Source organism: Oikopleura dioica, chromosome 2, assembly GCF_907165135.1.
Source record: "Oikopleura dioica chromosome 2, OKI2018_I68_1.0, whole genome shotgun sequence".
In the NCBI taxonomy this organism is placed as follows: Eukaryota; Metazoa; Chordata; class Appendicularia; order Copelata; family Oikopleuridae; genus Oikopleura; species Oikopleura dioica.
In genome coordinates this window covers 15,930,477-15,948,471 of record NC_137292.1, presented here as the reverse complement: position 1 = coordinate 15,948,471, position 17,995 = coordinate 15,930,477, and the positions used below count along the sequence as shown (strand labels likewise).

General features: G+C 42.8%; 8 protein-coding genes across 10 annotated transcripts; 1 reads left to right on the top strand and 7 right to left on the bottom strand.

The window, feature by feature from the left end:
- Nucleotides 1-1,929: 1,929 nt before the first annotated feature.
- LOC145697388 (uncharacterized) lies at nucleotides 1,930-3,143 on the bottom strand. The gene is made up of 3 exons (XM_081774582.1): nucleotides 2,484-3,143; nucleotides 2,159-2,275; nucleotides 1,930-2,110 (listed from the first exon to the last, which is right to left on the bottom strand). The coding sequence occupies exons 1-3, from the start codon at nucleotides 3,111-3,113 to the stop codon at nucleotides 1,979-1,981; spliced, it is 879 nt and encodes a 292-aa protein (XP_081630708.1). The 5' UTR covers nucleotides 3,114-3,143; the 3' UTR covers nucleotides 1,930-1,978.
- A 195-nt stretch (nucleotides 3,144-3,338) lies between these two features.
- Nucleotides 3,339-7,499, bottom strand: LOC145697516 (nucleolar protein 10-like). The gene is made up of 9 exons (XM_081774742.1): nucleotides 7,281-7,499; nucleotides 6,329-6,748; nucleotides 4,923-5,376; nucleotides 4,496-4,787; nucleotides 4,277-4,418; nucleotides 4,043-4,227; nucleotides 3,870-3,996; nucleotides 3,570-3,644; nucleotides 3,339-3,523 (listed from the first exon to the last, which is right to left on the bottom strand). The coding sequence occupies exons 1-9, from the start codon at nucleotides 7,438-7,440 to the stop codon at nucleotides 3,420-3,422; spliced, it is 1,959 nt and encodes a 652-aa protein (XP_081630868.1). The 5' UTR covers nucleotides 7,441-7,499; the 3' UTR covers nucleotides 3,339-3,419.
- A 213-nt stretch (nucleotides 7,500-7,712) lies between these two features.
- On the bottom strand, nucleotides 7,713-10,459 carry LOC145697510 (N-alpha-acetyltransferase daf-31-like). Of its 2 annotated transcripts, XM_081774736.1 has the most exons (4): nucleotides 10,216-10,459; nucleotides 10,061-10,176; nucleotides 7,973-8,126; nucleotides 7,714-7,927 (listed from the first exon to the last, which is right to left on the bottom strand). In XM_081774736.1, exons 1-4 carry the CDS (start codon nucleotides 10,423-10,425, stop codon nucleotides 7,769-7,771), a joined length of 639 nt encoding a protein of 212 aa, XP_081630862.1. In that variant the 5' UTR covers nucleotides 10,426-10,459; the 3' UTR covers nucleotides 7,714-7,768. The 2 variants fall into 2 exon arrangements, with proteins under 2 accessions (XP_081630861.1, XP_081630862.1); XM_081774735.1 differs by having other exon boundaries at nucleotides 7,713-7,927; nucleotides 10,061-10,459.
- LOC145697511 (ras-related protein Rab-8B-like) lies at nucleotides 8,575-10,417 on the top strand. 2 transcript variants are annotated; one of them, XM_081774737.1, is made up of 4 exons: nucleotides 8,575-8,713; nucleotides 8,754-9,031; nucleotides 9,354-9,789; nucleotides 9,859-10,417. In XM_081774737.1, exons 2-4 carry the CDS (start codon nucleotides 8,977-8,979, stop codon nucleotides 9,989-9,991), a joined length of 624 nt encoding a protein of 207 aa, XP_081630863.1. In that variant the 5' UTR covers nucleotides 8,575-8,713; nucleotides 8,754-8,976; the 3' UTR covers nucleotides 9,992-10,417. The 2 variants fall into 2 exon arrangements, with proteins under 2 accessions (XP_081630863.1, XP_081630864.1); XM_081774738.1 differs by having other exon boundaries at nucleotides 8,665-8,713; nucleotides 8,761-9,031.
- A 3-nt stretch (nucleotides 10,460-10,462) lies between the features above and the next one.
- LOC145697509 (putative 3-hydroxyacyl-CoA dehydrogenase B0272.3) lies at nucleotides 10,463-17,978 on the bottom strand. Its single transcript, XM_081774734.1, has 4 exons — nucleotides 17,967-17,978; nucleotides 11,112-11,555; nucleotides 10,824-11,073; nucleotides 10,463-10,774 (listed from the first exon to the last, which is right to left on the bottom strand). The coding sequence occupies exons 2-4, from the start codon at nucleotides 11,544-11,546 to the stop codon at nucleotides 10,557-10,559; spliced, it is 903 nt and encodes a 300-aa protein (XP_081630860.1). The 5' UTR covers nucleotides 11,547-11,555; nucleotides 17,967-17,978; the 3' UTR covers nucleotides 10,463-10,556.
- LOC145697515 (DNA-directed RNA polymerase II subunit rpb-9-like) lies at nucleotides 11,562-12,094 on the bottom strand. The gene is made up of 3 exons (XM_081774741.1): nucleotides 12,032-12,094; nucleotides 11,785-11,925; nucleotides 11,562-11,744 (listed from the first exon to the last, which is right to left on the bottom strand). Exons 1-3 carry the CDS (start codon nucleotides 12,044-12,046, stop codon nucleotides 11,589-11,591), a joined length of 312 nt encoding a protein of 103 aa, XP_081630867.1. The 5' UTR covers nucleotides 12,047-12,094; the 3' UTR covers nucleotides 11,562-11,588.
- LOC145696180 (heterogeneous nuclear ribonucleoprotein L-like) lies at nucleotides 12,129-16,134 on the bottom strand. Its single transcript, XM_081773176.1, has 8 exons — nucleotides 16,028-16,134; nucleotides 15,568-15,695; nucleotides 15,385-15,516; nucleotides 14,937-15,215; nucleotides 14,761-14,877; nucleotides 14,385-14,711; nucleotides 14,149-14,248; nucleotides 12,129-14,102 (listed from the first exon to the last, which is right to left on the bottom strand). Exons 1-8 carry the CDS (start codon nucleotides 16,065-16,067, stop codon nucleotides 14,050-14,052), a joined length of 1,176 nt encoding a protein of 391 aa, XP_081629302.1. The 5' UTR covers nucleotides 16,068-16,134; the 3' UTR covers nucleotides 12,129-14,049.
- On the bottom strand, nucleotides 16,128-17,937 carry LOC145696181 (RNA 3'-terminal phosphate cyclase-like protein). Its single transcript, XM_081773177.1, has 5 exons — nucleotides 17,778-17,937; nucleotides 17,333-17,508; nucleotides 17,063-17,282; nucleotides 16,560-16,870; nucleotides 16,128-16,455 (listed from the first exon to the last, which is right to left on the bottom strand). The coding sequence occupies exons 1-5, from the start codon at nucleotides 17,935-17,937 to the stop codon at nucleotides 16,165-16,167; spliced, it is 1,158 nt and encodes a 385-aa protein (XP_081629303.1). The 3' UTR covers nucleotides 16,128-16,164.
- Nucleotides 17,979-17,995: the final 17 nt, after the last annotated feature.

Below are 17,995 nucleotides of genomic sequence, written 5' to 3'. Positions count from 1 at the left end.
GGGTCCAGTCTCTAGCGAAATTTAGACTGGCGAAATAACGGCCGAGAATTTCCTTCCATTATAATGTCACTTTCTGAAGGCGACGAAACGCAATAAACTTTTTCTTCTCTTTTTGAGCCTGTCAAGCTTGAAAGCGCAGTCAAGCTGTTGCACCAAATACCTACCATTGAAAGCTCTCATTGCATTTTCAGCAAAAATGATTGAACACAGAAGCGATTCGAAATCGAAAAAATCCAATAACTGCGGTGGAAGAAAATGGAAATTTGTCCTGTTCGGACAGTCATCTAATGCTTGCTTTAGATATGGATACGTTTACAATTGTATTTTTGAATAACAAATTATTATTAATAATAGTGCGGCCCAAATTTTGAACGTTCAATGAAATATTTTGAAGACTGAGCTCGGAAACCTGTGTAGAAAACCTGAGTCAGGGTCTGAGAGATATTCAATGACAAGCTGCTTATTGGCTTTTTTTAGACCGAAGTCGCAAAGCGGCTTTTCATTAAAGATCTCTCAGACCCTGACTCAGGTTTTCTACGCAGGTTGCCGATCCCAGGTTTCAGATAATAGTTTATGTATCTAAAAACCGCTGATATCGAAGATAAATAATCAATATAAACAATTTTAACCTGACATAAGCCTTCATTCTTGATACATTAATCTCCCAGCCCAGAGAAATATTGACAAAAGAAAACTAATTACAGCTCGAAATCGACATATTCAGATTCTTTTTTTTTTTCGGGAATAAGATTCATGCATCACGTGATCATTCCCTGAAAACCTGAGCTCGGTAACCTGTGTAGAAAACCTGAGTCAATGTCTGAAGATCTTTAATCAAAGCCGTGTACCGCTTTTTTTTAACGAAGCCGCAAAACGGCTCCGCCATAGTAATTTGTAATGGTTAGATAGTCTCTTCAGAACCTCACTCAGGTTTTCTACTCAGGTGGCCGATCCCGGCTAAAAACTCAAAAACAGTGTTATCCCTGAACTATAAGTTTGTATTTCAAAATTTTCCATATTTTTTTTTGAGAAAAGGCAAAAAAATCGGAAAAAGGATCAAATGAAATTTGCAAAATTACCTCAAATATCGCTCTAGCCGATTCGCGTACTGTATCATTCATTCTTTAAGCGGAGCAAAACAGCAGGGACGATTTTTGCTTCTCTTCGATTTTCGCGAGTTGGTCAGTCGAAAGATTCTTCTAGCCCGAAAATGAATTTAAATTGGCAGCGAGGAACTATTCGCTTGTGAAAATGAGTGCTTGTTATTTCTTTAAAATGACATACGCATTTAGAAAAAGGAACAGACGGCCACAAATGGACCTTGTCAAAGAGCGCGCTCTTTTTTGGAAACTAGCGCCTTTTCCAACTTTTTTTTTTCTATTTTTGTCGAATCCGATGGATCCCTGCTGTTCTGACGTATTTTCTTCTCTGGCAGAAATCAAACCACAAAAACGCTTCCTCTATCGAAACTGGAGCGGCAAATTAAAACGAGCACAAGTACTGTATGTGTAGACCAAATAATCAAAATTTAACAGCGCGGTAAAAGCAAATTACTTATAAAGTAAATGATCGATTTGGAACAATAGACACTCTCTCTTTCTCCCGCTGGACTTAAAAGATACATTGGAAGATACCAGCTATAAGCTCTTGCAATCCGCGATTGAGCCCCTTTTTCGATTAAGAAGGCTTCAATTATTTTTTAAAGGGGAAACATACAGGGAAACAAAATGAACTGCTTGCCAAAATTAAAGGCATTTACTTTTGATTGGATCGTTTTTTTTCAAACAAATTTCTTTGAAAAAATTTTTTGAATTAATAAATTCTGGGCCTCGGATAAGAGATTAGGATTTCAATAATCGTAAAATAAAATAAGGGTGTCAGTGTAAAATAGGTGGATAAGAAGGCCTGCAAGAGGATGATTTGAGGATATTTTAAAATTCTTGTGTATTTATTTGAGATTGAAATCAATTTACACAGCTCAATATTCATGATGTCGCCATTCGTTGAGATCTTTCTGGTTGAGTCCTCGTCGGGCGACCCATGCAAGGTTGCACTGTTTCTCGCCTTCGCAGCAGTTTTTGCAGTGGGACTGCTTTCCTTCGGGCTGGCACTAGAAGGAGAAAGATAGAGAGAGGAGAGAGTAAGGGTTTGATTGTACCTGGGGATATTTTGGCTTGAAGAGGTAGTTTTGGGATTTCTTGCATTGATCGTAATCCTGGCAGCCCATGTCCACCATCGTCAGGAATGTTTCGCCATCTTGGCCGGGGCTCAGTCGCTGCAAGAAGATTAATTTCAAATACGCAGTAAAAAAACCGCGTCATTTGGACTCGGCGACATGTGTACAAAACCTGACTCAGAGCACTCAAAAAGACAATATAAAAAAGCAAAGGGTTATTTTACCCTACGCACATCTCTATTTTATCTCGCTTAGGACTCTGACTCAGGTTTTATACAGAAGTTGCCCATTCAAGAGCGTTACTTACAGTTTCGGTATAGCAGCCATTGTTTCCCTTGTAGCAGACCTCGATGTGTCCCTCGGCGACGCACTTGTTCTGCGCAGCGGCAAGACCGGCCTTATCCAGTCGGAAGTTTCCACCGACGTTGCATCGCCAACAGTATCGCGCAAAGTCAGGCTGCTGTTCTTTTCGAGTCAATTCTGCCGCTTCCTCGTCGCTTTCTGGTCGTAGAGGTCTGTTGGCGACAACAGCGTCGAGGATGGCAGCGACGACGGCATCACTGTTGTCCGGCTTTTCCTCCTGGTAGTTGTAATTTTGCTGGGGAGCTGGGTCGTAACCGGTAGTGAAGTAAACATTGGTTTGGGCATCGGTAGCTTGAGGAGCGAAAGTAGTTGTGTAGACGGGAGCTGCCTCCGTTGTAGTTCGAACTTCAGTCGTCGTGGTCCGGGCGGCGGTGGTGGTGGTGGGCTCCTCGGTGGTCGTTGTTCGGGCAGCAGTGGTAGTTGGGAAATCAGTCGTTGTTGGGGCAGCAGTGGTCGTGTAATTCTTCTTCTTCTTGTTTCGCTTTCGAGCGAGATCACCGTCGCCAGTGGTAGTAGTCACCTCGGTAGTTTGGGAAAGAGCGACGGCGAAAAGAAAAGAGTTGAAAAGCTTCATTTTTGTTGATTTTCCTCAAAGTATCTTGAGTGAAATGATTCGATGTGCAAATTGAGGGAAGCGATTGTTTTTTATACGCAATTTCTGGAGCGCCACCTGCCTGTTAATGCGATAAGAGCTTGCATTATTACGATGCCACTTTCTGGCTAAATGACCAGGATAAGCATCTACGAGACGAGCGGCCACTTCATTGAGCGGGAAAAGGAACTGGCCGCTTCTTGCCGATTGGTTAAAGGAGTCTCGATGGACTCAACTTCTCGCTTTATTGAATTTAGAATTTTACAGAAATCGAAAAAAAACACATTTTTAGGTTTTCTTCGGTCGATGCTTCTTCAATAAAGATTCTGCTTTTCTGATGTTCGTTCGGCGCTCTTTTATGTGCTTCATCGTGTCTTTCGTTCTCTGCTTGTCTAAACCAATTTTTAGAAAAAGATGAAAATTTATATTTTTTCTAACCTTTCTTCTTGCCAACTTCCATCTCAAACACTCTTCCTCCGCGGATATTTCTGCTTTGAGGCATTTCTTTTTTGTCTAAATTGAAAATTCAATAATTGATAAAGAGGTCTTATTTTTGAAATAGCTTGCCTTGACAACCTGTGTAGAAAACCTGAGTCAGTGTCTGACTTCGCGGCTTCGTTTTTTTAAAAACCGCTACGGTGTAGCGGCTACGCGACTTTTCATTTAAGATGTTTCAGACTCTGACTCAGGTTTTCTACACAGGAGGCCGAGCCCAGATCCCAGGCATTAGACAATTACCAATTCTTTTGGACATGGGGATGAGCTCCTCGACCCTGCGCTGCTCCTTGAGCTTGGTGGTATTATTGGAGTCGTAGAAGTGGCCAAGGTCAACTCCGTTTCTGACCGTCATCTTTTTCGTCTTTCGCTAAAGCAAGACTAAACGCGCTGATCGCTTCTCAACCTTTTCTTACCACTTGTTTCTTTTTCTCGGCGGCTTGATCTGCTTCACTGTCGCTCTCGCTGTCGAGACTGTCTCGCTCAGAATCTGCTCTCTGATTTGGCTTTTCTGGAACAAAAACGTCGGGAACTAAATCGTCCTCAGCCGTCTTTTCTTCGTCACTGGAAGAGTCTGCGCGTTTTCGCACCTTCGTCGACGCTGATTTAAAATTAAATGATAAATACGTTCTAAACCGGCGAAAACTCACAAACTGGCTTGAGCTGATTGTATCGTTCACTCTCTTCGTCGATTTGGAAGGCTTTGTCTGTGAAAAGATCGCCGAAACGATCGTCCACCTTTTCGGCCCCATTTTCCTTCATTTTCACATAAAGATCGGGATTAACTTTAACCTAAAAGATCAGCTTTTAACAACGGCATTTGACGTAATTTAAATTGCATAAGTATAACATTTATTTGAGAAAATTACCTTTTCAACAATGGGTGCTCGTTTTCTGTCTTTGGTTCTGGCAGTTTCGACTTGCTTGGCTTTGTACTCTTCAAAGGCAAATGGATCGGAGGCGAGTTTCGCTTTTTGGTAGAGTCTGTTGTCGATGAAGTAGCCGTGCATGTAGGCGCGTAAGAGATTCGTTCCAACGAGACTCTCCAGCGAGAGCGATTTCAGCTCCGGAAGAGTGAGGAATTTGTAGTCGTCGTAAATCACGTCTGTTTTCGATTCTTCCAGCTCTTCGGTCAACATATCCAGGAAGGAGCACCACCTTCCAGTTCAGTTGAAAATTTTTGGCTAATAGCCTATTAGTAATAGGCATTTTCTTTTTATATACAAAGAGAAAACGGACAGCTTGAGGTATATTCAGTTTTAAATAATTCAAGCGAGAAATTCTCAACTCTTCCTTGGCGCCGGCCCGAGCTCTGGAACAAAGTAAGTCTGCATCTTCTCCTGCTCCAGCGCCAGAAACATGAGTCCACTATTTTCAACACAAACTGCGTGATTTATCCTTGCTGGCGGTTCAACCGCCGTCACCGCCTTTCCAGTCTCCGATTCCCAGATTTTCACCGATTTTTGGCACGTTGAAATGATCCAGTTTTTTTCCGGCGAGATGCTCTTCCGCGTGATCGAAGTGATCGGCTTTTCGTACATGTGATCTTTGACGACCAGCGGCGCTCGTTGTCGAAGATCGTAAATAGCCACTCTTCCGTCTTCAGTGCCGGCGGCGATTTCCAGTCCGCTGAGATAGACGACCTTCGATATGTTCGAAAACACTCCAGAATCTGACTGAGGCAGTTTGACGCAGCCAACCGCCGAACGCGCCCGCGGATCCCAACATTCAACAGTTGATTCACTGCCGCCTGAAATAAGAAGTCTTTAAAAAGAAAAGCACGTGAAATATGAGTTCGGCTACTCTGGGCTCGGCAACCTGCGTTGAAAAGCTCTTTTCTGTTAATATTAAATAAGGGTATCACTATATCAAGGGAAGAAACTCGATACATCTCCAAAAATCAATCTTCCAAGATTCAAAATGTTTAAAATTGAACAACGAAGTGAGCATGTGTCATTTTGATAAGAAAACATGAATTAGAAAAAAAAGAAAAGAGGCTTATGTGTGCTCCAACTTTTAAGTTATTCTGTCTCACCAGCTCAGAATAAAATTCAAGGTTTGCTTCTAATCATGAAATCATATGACACGCAAAACCGGGGTTCTTCATCGCCGGAGCCAGCATATGACATAAAATGAATATAAAAACGCAGAACAGAAGAGTTTATTATGGTCGCTATTGAGAAGAATATGGGTTCTGATAGGAAATAGAGTCAGATTGAAAAGTTCAAACTTATGGGCCATAAGTTATGGCATTCTAAGCAAAAAAAAAAATCTACTGTAGTCTAAGCCTAGTCTAGGCCCTAGGCTTAGGTCCTGGGCTCAGCAACCCGCGTAGAAAACCTGAGTCAGGGTTTGAAAGATCAAAAAGTCGCGTAGCAAAGCGGCTTCGCTTGGATTTAAAAATTGATTGAAAAGAAAATTATTCTAGGTCGCTTCACGGCTTTTGATTAGATATCTTTGAAATCATGTCTCAGGTTTTCAACACAGGTTGCCAAGCCCAGACTAGATTCAAAAACGACTTATTTGATACGCAACGAACTGTGGCAAACTTGCCCTTCGTGACCAATAAGAAAAGAGTGCGTTCACAGACGATGTTTCATAATTAGTGGAAAGTGACCTCCCGGAGATGCTATCCAAAAGTACCCGCTCTTCGGGCGGCTAATGATGAAAGCGCCACTTAAATTCGGTTTCTCAAAAACTACCTAAGGAGACGAGATAGTGTTCTGGAGAAACGGCGATGGACATCGCTTCGTCCATCGCCATTTGGTAGGGCTGGAGAAAGCGGCCTTCCTCGAGCGAGATTCTGTAAACCTCGTTTCCGCTCGCCGCCACTAGGACTTCGCTGTTGGCCGGGTAGAACTCCAGTTCCCGGCCGAATTTCGGGATGCGCAGTTTCGCGTGTTTTCCGGATGAAGTGTGGAACTCGATCGTTCTGTCGGAGCCCAGCAGCGCCAGTTTCTGGTAATCGTCGGTTAAAATGTGCAGGTCGACGACTTCGAAGTCGACGCAGCGCTCAAACTTCAGGGAAAGCTGCGAAGTCTCGAAGCATTTGATCGTCGGCTTGTAGCAGCCAGCCGTGTAGATGTACTGCCCGTCTTTCGTGCATTTCACTCGCGTGTTCACTGAAAACTATTAGTAGGGGGGCTCTTAATTATTGCTAACAGAAGGGAAATTCCGAATTGATGGAAAAATACCCGGGAAGTTGGGAATTTGTCAGGAAGCGACAAAAATAGCGACGTTTATTTTTCGTCGCAAGATCGTGACTAAATTCAAATTTGTCAAATTTTGTCGCGAGCTTTTTGTCCACATAAAAAATTATTCAGTCCGACAGCTGATTCAATCAGCCTGATTGGCTATCTACCGGTCGGTATCCGTAAATACAGCATTCTGATTTGTTGATATTTTTCGTTGGAATTTCGTGTCAAAACTCAAATTTATCAAAATTCGTCGCTTCCTGACACCTCCCGAGGAATTTGGTTAAAAATGGTAACAGTAAATTGAAGCGTCAGTAGCAACGCTCCAATAAGTCCAGCTAAGCCAGCTGCGCGATAACGAAAATGCGCGCAGGAGACTGATAAGACTGTTAATTGAACGAATCCCTTGCGTCAGCTACTTTTCCGCAAAATTGATCGTTTCAATAAAGTTCGCTTTAACCTGTTGGCATTTCGAATCCTTGGATGAGATCGATTCTTCTTCGCAGCGAAACATCTTTTCGGAGCATTTCTTTGCGCTTCCGCATCGACAAAAAGTCGGGCAGGTTCTTTCCGCCCGACAGGTCGTAGATGTTGATGTCGTTCGGAGAGAAAACTTGCATTTTCTATTATTCGCGGGTTTTCCTTTTAAGATTCAATTTTCAGGTTTTTTTTTTCTAAAAGAGAAATTTTGAGAAATTATATTTTTAAACTCGGCGCTGTCTTTTCAAAGTTATCGACAAGAGCACTTAAAAATTCAACTCGAGAATGCCATTATCTGTGGCGACTGAATTTAGAAGCGTTAGACAACCGGCTGCAGGGTCTTGAAACCTGGAAGGCAACCTGTACACATACAATCCTGCGTCAGGGTACTGAAAAAAATTTATAGAAAACAATTTGGGGGTTTTTGAAGATATTTATTAAGCGCTCAATAGTTGAACAGTAATTCTTCTAAGATTGCGACTCAATTGGCTGTGCTGTGTTATTTTCTTCGAGCTCCGGAAGCGACTCGGTGGACCCGATCGACAGTCTCTTCATTTTTTGTTCAACTTTCTGCTCCGCGCTCGGCCTCCACGAAAACTGGAATTTCGGCGGCTTTGAATCTTTTTTCTGAAATCAAATTTTAGAATTTTTAAAACAAGAAGATAGGCCGACCTCCCAAAACTCGTCCAAATACTTTTTCATGGCGAAGGCGTCTTCTCCGTCGGCGTAGTATTTTGCTTCCACTTCCGTTTTTTCGAATTGAAGCGTCTTCTCGTACAAATTCAGAGCTGCTCTGTTGCTCACTCGTACGTGCAGGGAGACGTATCTGAAAATGCTGATGAACATCTAATTTTTAAAATTCCTGAAAATAAATAATTATTGTTTGATAAAGATTATAATAATAAAAATTTAAGGACCCCCCGTCAGCTTTTTTCGAGAAATCAAATTTCGGAATTTTTTTCATTGAAAAAAAATATCAAAAATTATTTATTTATCTATTAGTTATGTAATTTAATAAAAATCTATTCAACAAATTTGAAAAGTCATGTCTTTTGGTCCATTATTAATCCGAAAGAACTTCTTTTTTAGGATTTGTTTTTATTTATTCACGTAATTGATTCAGACAAAGTATCTGGCTTTTAACTGAGTCAGAAAGACACTCATCCTCTGGATCGACCCTAACTCGATTTCATTTTGCAGAAAACAAAAGAAAACCAAAAGAAGACTATTTTTATGAATAGCGCAGAATACAAATTTATCGAAAAGAGAGATTGAAAAGCCCCCGCGGGTTAGGTCTACCTCGCTCAGGTCACGAGATATTTAACACTTGTAGTCAGGGGACTCTGAGCACACACACACGCGCGCGCTTTTTTTCTGTTTATTCGCAAGAAAGAGACTCAATAAAAAAAGCAGGTAAAATCGCCTTTTCTATATTTTCCAATTGCAATTTTAGCTGCCAGATTTTGACATATTCTATCTCGACTAAAGAGGGTACGCTTTGCTCGGAGAAAAACAAAGGACGCGAAATTAGCGGCAAAGAAAGCCTCTAGGGAACAAAACAACAAGGATTTTGCTTGCGCTGAAATCTTCAGAGGAAAAACTTGAAAAAGAGGAACTAAGATTACTGGAAAAAAAATAAACTGAAGAATACGAAAAAAAGAAGACAAAAAAGGATCATGGAAGGTCGCGTTCTTCCTCCTCCTGATTATAAAATGCAAATCATAATTATCGGTAAAAAAATTTAAAAAATATTTCTAACGCTACAACAGCTGAAATTTATCAAACATCGAAGCCATTAATGAATTAGACGAAGCGACATATTAGTGCGACAAAAATCCGGTCGAAAATTTTGTCTCAATTGTGTGCCGCTTCGCTCGATTACCCTAAAGCGACACAAAACGACAAAATGCGACAAATTTTTCATAGAACTTTAATTTTCATAAATTTCAAATTTTCGCAGCAAAAAATAAGTCTTTTGTCGCATTTTTTGTCGCTTCGGATCGCTTACACCATTTTTTCGCCATTCAATAAATTTATAATTTTAAATTTTAAGGCGACTCCGGCGTCGGAAAAACGTCGTTTATGGATCGATTCACCGAAGGCGCCCATCGTCAGGCATATTCGGCCACAGTGGGCATCGACTTCAAAGTCAGAAGACTCGATATTGACAACAAAACCGTGAAGATGCAGATTTGGGACACGGCGGGCCAAGAAAAATTCAACTCCATCACGACGGCGTACTATCGACAGGCGAGAGCGGCAGTGGTGATGTACGATGTGACGAGGCCAGCTACCTTTCAAAATCTGAGAAAGTGGTTCACCCTTCTCGAGACGCACGCCAGAACGGACGTGAGCAAGATTCTTGTCGGAAACAAAACTGACCAGAAGGAAAACAGAGTTATCTCAACCGAACAAGGACAAAGAGCGGCGCAAGAATTCGGCGCTGAGTTCTTCGAGTCCAGCGCTAAATCCGACTCAAACGTATTCAGGTAGCGAATTCTCATCAGAGACAAATCGATGAGTAGAGACGGCCATAAAAAACTAAGTCATTAATTAAGTGCCTTCGAGTTTATTGCCACAGATGTCATGAAAAAGATGCCGATGGAATCAAATCAACTACCTCTTGGCTTTGGAAATTCGGGAATCCGCCCGAGAAACGCCGACAAGACCTCAAACCCATGTACTTGCTAATTTCAAATTTCTAAGTTCACAAAGAAAAAAAAAACAAATTTCACCGAATAAAGAGAAAAAAATGCTTACTTTGCACCAAAGTTCTCGACCATTCCTTTGCATGCTTGATCCATCACTTTCTTTGCAATTCCGAGTCGTCTGTGGCTCCGTCTCACCGCCAACGAAGTGATGTGTCCGTGAGGCGTCTGATTAAAATTGAAATCAAGGAAGAGAACTTTTCTTACGTTGTCGTCGGGGTTCTCCTGGTCTTCCATTTTGGCGAGAACGTAGCCGACGAGTTTGCCGTTCTCGTCCTCGGCAACGAAACTCAGCTGGGGCCAGCTCAATCCGTGGTAGAGATAGTACTTCAGCTGGTAGTTCTCAGGCAGGCAAAGCAAGTTGCAGTGCTGCATTGCCTGCATGTCTTCGACCGTCGCGTTTCGAATATTTATCATTTATCTTCCAGTCTTTTTAATTTTATTATCAAAACAGTGAAAAGAAAGAACTAACTATACATGAATAAATAGTGGTTTTCAGGATCAAGGGCTTCAAAACAGGGAAAAGTATAACTTCAGTTATCCTCTTTTTACTTCTTTTTGTAGCTGTAGAATCCTTCGCCGGACTTCATACCAATTTTGCCTTCTTCGTTGAGTTTGTTGAGGGTTTCTACGGGGTTGAAAAGCGGCTCGTCAGGGTACTCCTGGTGCCAGCCGTCGAGGATGAACTTGCAAGTGTCCAGGCCGACGTAATCAGCGAGCTGGAGTGGACCCATTGGATGCCCAGCTCCAAGTTTCATCGCGATATCTTTAAAAAAAATTGGCCTGAGCTCTGCTTTTTCAAAATGATCGCTTACCAACATCCTCTTTGGTGGCGTGGCCTCGCTCGACGAGTCGAATGGCTTCCATCAGGTAGGGCACCAAAAGTCGGTTGACGATGAAGCCGGGAGTATCGATGCATTTCACAGTGGTCTTGTTCATCGCCTTGCCCCAGTCGAGCATCGCCTGGAACACTTCGTCCGAAGTGTCGTTCGCTTTGATCACCTCAAGCAGCTTCATCATTGGAACGGGGTTAAAGAAGTGGAGACCGCCGAATCGAGTCGTATCCTCAACTGTGTTAGATTTAATCATCTTCGATTTTCTACCTTGAGGTTGGCGCCGATGGCGCTGACAGGTAGGGAAGAAGTGTTAGTCGCCAAAATGCACTTGGCCGAGGCGCCAGCTTCGAGATCAGCAAAGAGTTTTTGCTTGACAGCGAGGTTCTCGACGATCGCTTCGACGACCAAGTCGGCGTTGGCAGCGGTTTCCTCGACGCTGGTCGTGAAGGTGATGCGCGACATGGTGTCTTCGATGAATTTTGCACCCTCGTCGCCCATTTTCTTGGCGACGCGGCCAAGCGACTTTTCGATACCTTTTTGCGCCTTGCCAAGAGCGGCGTCGTTCAAATCGTTGAGGACGACGTTGTGGCCAGTTTGGGCGGCGACCTGGGCGATTCCAGCGCCCATCAGCCCGGAACCAACGACCGAGACGTTCTGAACCTTCAGAGATCGCAGCGAAACGGCGATCAATCGAGAGTTCATGCTTTTGCTCTGAAAAAAAGAAAAATAGAGACATTGAGGAATTCACTCGACACATGTCCATTTGTAACGGCAGATTTTGCAAACATAGAAGAGATTCATCTTCGCGTCTTTTCGCGTCGAGTAGGACTGGAAGAACACCGCTTGGTTGGCGTTGCATTGGGGACAGTTTATGTGCGAAGTCGTTGGCAGAGTCGGATCCTAAAGTCGGCTACTAGGAGGCTTAATATTTCTACCCTACCATGACTACGTCCGTGTTTATCTGCTTGACTTCGTTCAGGGTGGAGATGAGTTTGTTCACATAGATGCACGGTCTTTCAGCTTCGACGTTCAGCTCGCAGTTCCGGCACTGATAGAGCAGCACTCGATTCACTTTGTCTTCCTACAGAGAAACAGGAGTTCAAGAAATGGCATAAACTCTTCTACTTTCACAATTTTTGAGTTTGTTAGTCTTTGTTGTTGGCACTGCACGCGAGCTGAATTTATACCCGTGGGTAGAGCATATTGTTGCATTCGTTGCAAAACTGGATGCCCACTGCGTCCAAAACGCCCATTCTAGGGACGAAAAAAAGATGAAGAAAGACCTTTTAGAAGCTTTTAGTTTAATAACAAGACTGATTGAACTTGTGAGGTAGACAGTATTTGACATAAATTCTAACGAGCAATCGACACCACGCGTCGCTTGCATTTTTTGAGCGAGTCTGTTCGAACCAGCCGGTTTTTTTTAATTGAAGCCACGTGAGTTAGTTTTTTTTCGGAGTGTGGCTGGAATTACTGTAACTGGCGGCGGAAAAAGAGACTGAAACTGGCACCAAACTGAGATGAATAGAAATTGGTCTGGGAAGAAAGAGGCACTTCGAGGATTTTAGAGAAATAGGTAACTTAAAAAAACGATATCGGGACAAATCGCACACTGAGACTTGCCTCCTCAAAAGTGGTACCTTTGTAGGAAATCGGGAATTACTAGAATAAGAAGGGCAGAGAATGCTAGTGAAAAAGGGATAGTTGAAGATAGTTTTTTCTTTTTTAAAATTAAGAGGAAGCATTAAAATTTTTAGTACGTGAATTGGAAATTAATTGACTAAGAAATCAGTAAATTATTCAGAAATAGAGAGGTAAAAATAATTGGAAGAGGGACTTTTTGAAATCGTGAGAGCCGAAAAATAGTTCTTGGAAATAATAAATGGAGTTAGGATAAAGATGTGATGATGAGTTTGTGATTGTCGATCCCTAAAGAAATTTAAGGTCGTGATGGTAAAATTGCAAAAAATGTGGTTTTATGTCATGTCATGTCTTGTTCTGTGCTAGGCGGGCGCGAGCCTTCTGTGGCGGCTTCTGATTCGCCAAAGCGGAAAAGAGCGACATCTGATTGGCCCGTAAAAGCATTTGCCCGCGCTAGCGTCTGTACCCCAAGATTGTGGTTTTTGATTTTGTCATTTGAGCAAATGAAAAAAGAAAGTTCGTTTTTCTGTTGGTAATCATTTGACTGTCTGTTGAATCAGTTTGTTGTGTAAATTCAAGGCCGCGGAAGGATTTCCACGAGCGCACCCTAAATCATGCCGAGGGGTAGCGAAAGTTATAAATGGAGGATAAATACTACTGAACGGTCTTGGTGAGTCAGTATAAAATTCCAGATGGTGTTTTTGGGGAAGCGGCAGCACGCGACAAAATTTTGCGACAATTATTCTCGGCGACAATAGCCACATAATTGTCGACGAAAGATTTGCGACATAAATTTTTACGGGCGTTTTTGTCGCGATTTTTGTCGCGATTTTTTTTGCATTTTTTGTCGCTTCCGGCCGCTTCCCGGCTTTGAATGTTAAAGACTGTCGGAGCAGCCTTGTAAGTAACTGTAACTGTGGAGTTCTTTTTTTGTTTGAAATTTTTGTGATCAGCAAAATCGTTAATTGTGCGTCACCGGATTTTTTGGTAAAATCTTTTTTAAGGATAGAATTAGACTTTGAGAACTGCTTGAGAAAAAAAGAGGACCGCGAGGGAGAATAAAAAGAAAATGCGAAGTAAGTTGAATGGGAAAACTAAATGTAAGTTGGGCAAAAATGAAAAAAAAGGAAAGCTGAATTTTAAACTTAAAATGAATGGTAAAGGCGAATCAAGCAAAGAAATCATGATTTTTTAGAATCTCCAGTTCTAACTTTTCAAAAGAGAAAATTAACTGGGAAACCAGAAAATTTGAAAATTTCACGAAATCGTAGCTTTGATAACTTAAAAATTAAACTGAAAAGAAAGATAAGGAAATTAAATAAGATCGATTTTTCTCGAGATAGATTAATAATTAAAAAAGATCGGTTATTGAAAAAAACTTGATTGGAGAATTCTCTCAAAAGCGGAATCAGCTCTTTTTAGCAGGAGAGTCCTTTTTCTTCGAGAGAGAGATAGCGAGAATGATCAGTTTTGTTGCAGAGTTGGAGAACGCGTCCGAAAGAGGCGATTCTTCTTAGTTTCAGGGTTTGACAGCAATATAGGAGTTGTAGCGACGTTCAGGCAGTTATTTCGTTGAAGAAAAGCAGAGTTTCAGAATCTGGCGCCCTTCAAGTTCGACTACAATTATTTTAAGAATTCGCAGCTGTTTTGGAAAAGATCTTACGGTGATTGAGAAGAACGAGAGCCTTGACTGCTTCCTCGGTATTGCTAAACTCGACGATTCCACTGGAAGTCTTCACTTTCGAGTCTTTTGGCGGGAAAACCTGAAGAAGATTCATTTACTTTTGCAGTTTTCCTTAGATCGGCAACCTGTGTATAAAACCTGAGTAAGGCTTTGAAAAAGAAAAAATGATCAGGGTCTCGAAAAGAGCGTTGCCCGCCTGGCACAGATTGATTTACCTTAATCTGGACAGTAGTCAAGTTTTCTTTCGAGCAGATTTCTTGAATGTCTTTTTCGGAAAAGTCCATGGGCGCGTTGTAATAGTGAAGCGACTTGTTCGGTTTTTGCGTTCTGTTCATTGCTGCCATCTTTTGCGAGGTGAAGCGGTGGTTCCGCGAGCTCGAGAAGTCCATAAACGAAGGGGAGCCGTCGCTCAAGTCGAAGATCGCCGAAGAAGTGTCGACCAGGTGCAGCTGCTTCGAAGGTGCCAGAGTCAGCAAATTGCCAAAAAGACGAGTCCCGGTCAGTAACTGGCAGCAACGGTCCACTGCTTGCGGGTCTCCCAGCTATGAAAAAGCACGATATATCGTCGGACGATATTGCAGAAAAAGTTACCTGAACCATGGCGGTATTGTTCTTTGATCGAAGAAACTTGACTTTGAGCACATTTCCGTAAACGCAGAGAAGATTGAAAAGCCGCTGGCAGCTCATGTTGTCGTCCACTCCGTAAACCTGTTTAAAATTAGCTCAAGAAGTCGATCGGATTTAGACTCTAAATTTTAGAGAATTACCATGACGACTGAAGTATTGCAGGACTCTTGAGGAGGGTATCTCTCGAAGCCGGCATTGTAAGCTTGCGGGTCGAGGGGCGCCATTCCTCGCGGCGGGGGATACCTGTGTCCATCTGCGTTGTAAACCGGAAACGGAACTTGCGGCGGGACGGACTCTCGTTCGGCGGTGAAGGGAGCCGCGCCATTGGGGAGGATGGGACGGTCGCCCAAAAGGCCACACGGCTTCTTTTGCCCTTGGCCTTGGGAAGAGACAGAATAGTCCCAAGTCGTGTCGTCATTCTTAATTTTTTCGTCACCTTTTTTTTAAGAAATTGGCAGATTAGCACATAAGCTCGGCAACCTGTGTGGAAAGCCTGAGTCAGGGTGCTGAAAGAAGGTCCCGATTTTTTTGATAAAACTCTTTCGGCGCCCTGACTCAGGTTTTCATCAGAGGTTGCCGAGCCGATACCTTGTAGACGTTGAGTTTGTCCGTCCGGGCGAACTCACACTTGATGGAGCAGCAGCCCGAGTAAATGTCTTGCCCATGGAGACCGGATTTCGCTTGGATCGCCATTTTGATGTCCGAGTACTCGATCATCGCCTGTTTCGAAGAAATAAAGTCAGCGACAATGGAAGAAATAAAACACAATACCTGCAAGAACTTTTTCTTGAAAATGACGATCCTCTTGATGTCGCCGAATCGCGCTGCTGCTTTGTGAAGGACTGACGTTGTGATCGGATAGAAGGGGTTTCGGATTGTCAGAAGGATGATGTTGTGCTCTGATACGAAGGGTCATTAATAAGGACATAATGACTCATGATGAGACTCTGAAGGATAATTTCTTGCAAAATACTAGTAGAAATGGGGAGTCCCAAATATTAACCACCTTCCTTGAAAGGGGCCCATTGAGGAATATCAAATCCGATAAAATTGAGACCGCTATCTTTGAGGCTCTAAGACGTAAGGCTTTGTGATTGCTAAAATGGAACCCCTAACTAACAATTTTCTTGTTAGCCAATAATCATCGTTGATTCCGAGGACAACGATAACATCGTTAGGAATCCCAAAAACTGTCTCTTTAGGACTCTAATTAAAGAAAGCGACCCTCGACCTTTAGCTGGTTCCCTCGAGCTTCCATTGTTCTCACTCATTTTGATTTTTCACCAAATGCTCTCTCAAGTTTCAATCTAAAATAACTCCTTTTCCGAATTGAATCTGAATTTCCTCTGTTATTTTCTCTGTGCATTTTCACAGCGTAGCCTTGTTCAAGTTCTGATAGCCAACTCCAATACAGGTCAACAAAACTTTGTCGCTCCCCGTCTTCATTCCTTCGTTTTCGTTCTTTTTGTGCTTTTTGGCTGGAATGAGTTCCAGTCGAAAGGTGATCCCCAGAAAGAGTTTCATGTTGCGCAGCATTTCCACCGAGTAAGGAGTCAACATTCCACTCACGAACTTCGACACGTCTGCTTGGTTCAGCGCGCTGTACAGAATCATCAATGGCTGGGTTACTGAGTCGCATACTCCCGCAACGTTGATTTCCTGAAAAACACTTTCAAAAAGCGAGCACTTTGTTAAAATCTACAAAAAATCCGACAATTTTTGAGCTACAAAACGTCGCTTTTATCTCCTTCTCCGTTTCTTACCTCTAATAACTCCAGCGCGGCCATTTTTCCAATATCCTCCGCCGTCAGATTCTTCATTCCGTCGTCTTTCGTCCCCGACATCACTTCCGCCGCGATTCTGACGTTTTCGTTCGTCGACTCGGCGACAAGGCAGCATCCGTAGCCCTGCGATTTGCCTGATCCAGCTCCTTTGGCAGCTTCGGAGAAAATATACACGTCTGGAAGGAAACCGTTCAGAATGCTGCGCGCCGCTTCCACCATTCTCCCCGGTGTCTGCGGCGAAACCCGGGTCGAGTACGCTGTGCCTCGGATTCGTTTGATTTTACCCACGTCTGAACACAGCTTTAGTGAACCAATTCTGACTTGAGCTGAGTAGAAAACCTGAGTCAGGGTCTGAAAGTTCTTCCATGAAAATCTAACCTAAAAAAGGGGCTACGCGCCTTTTCATTTAATATCTTTCAGATCCTGACTCAGGTCTTTACAAAGGTTAACCATTAACAAGACAAGTGCTGACTCTCTTTTACCTAGCGAGACGCAAGCCCTTAATTTCTTCGGATTAGGCATGGAGAAGAATATTTCGCCTCCGCCGAGCGGCGCTGATCCTCGCTTATTCACTTTGATTTCAAACTTGTAGTCGTCTTTGTCGTATAATCCGAACTGGCGCAGAACAGGAATCACCGAGTGTCTGTAATAATCGACTGAAACGTCGCTCGAGCTGTTTGTTACGCAATTTTTCAGAGTCACCTGAATTTTTCAAAAATTTTTTTTATTTCACGAAGGAATCAATCTCTCACCATTAGCGGCTCTGCGCAGAACGGGCCGAGCGCGAGCAGCACTTCCAAAAGGTATCCGACGGAGCGCTCTGTTCTGCACTCGTGTTCGATTACGCCACCGGTGAGCATTCCCGGCGAGTAAAACAAAATAGTCCCCGTTTCGTTAACTTTGATCGTTGTGCCGTTCGTCATTTCCTCTGAACAAGGGATTAAAGTCCCAGTGCTCCGCGAAAGAAACTTCCCCCGCCGCCGCATTTCTGTGAAAAAGCGGCGATGAAGAGGTCTTGGCTCGGAAACCTGTGTAAAAACCTTAGTAAGGTTCAAAAGAGCCATTTTAATCTATCATCAACTACTTTGCTCACTAGGTTTTCTACACAGGTTGCCTGTATCCGTGACCGAACTGTAACATAAACAAATTTTTGATTTTTGAACCTTGTATTTGGCTTAAACCGTTTCTTATTTTTACCTAAAAGCTTCAACAAGTTCATTTCGTACTCGACCAAGCCCGGATCGGCCTCCGATTCTCGAATTTTCGTAATTTTCAGATTTTTGCCGGAAATTGTGGCCAAAATCAGCCTCTGCCTCAAATAGTTTGCACCGTGCAGTTTTATCGTATTTGCGCTCATTCTAAGTAGATCCACTTTTTAGATTGCACTTTTTAGACAATATTAATAATGCATGGAT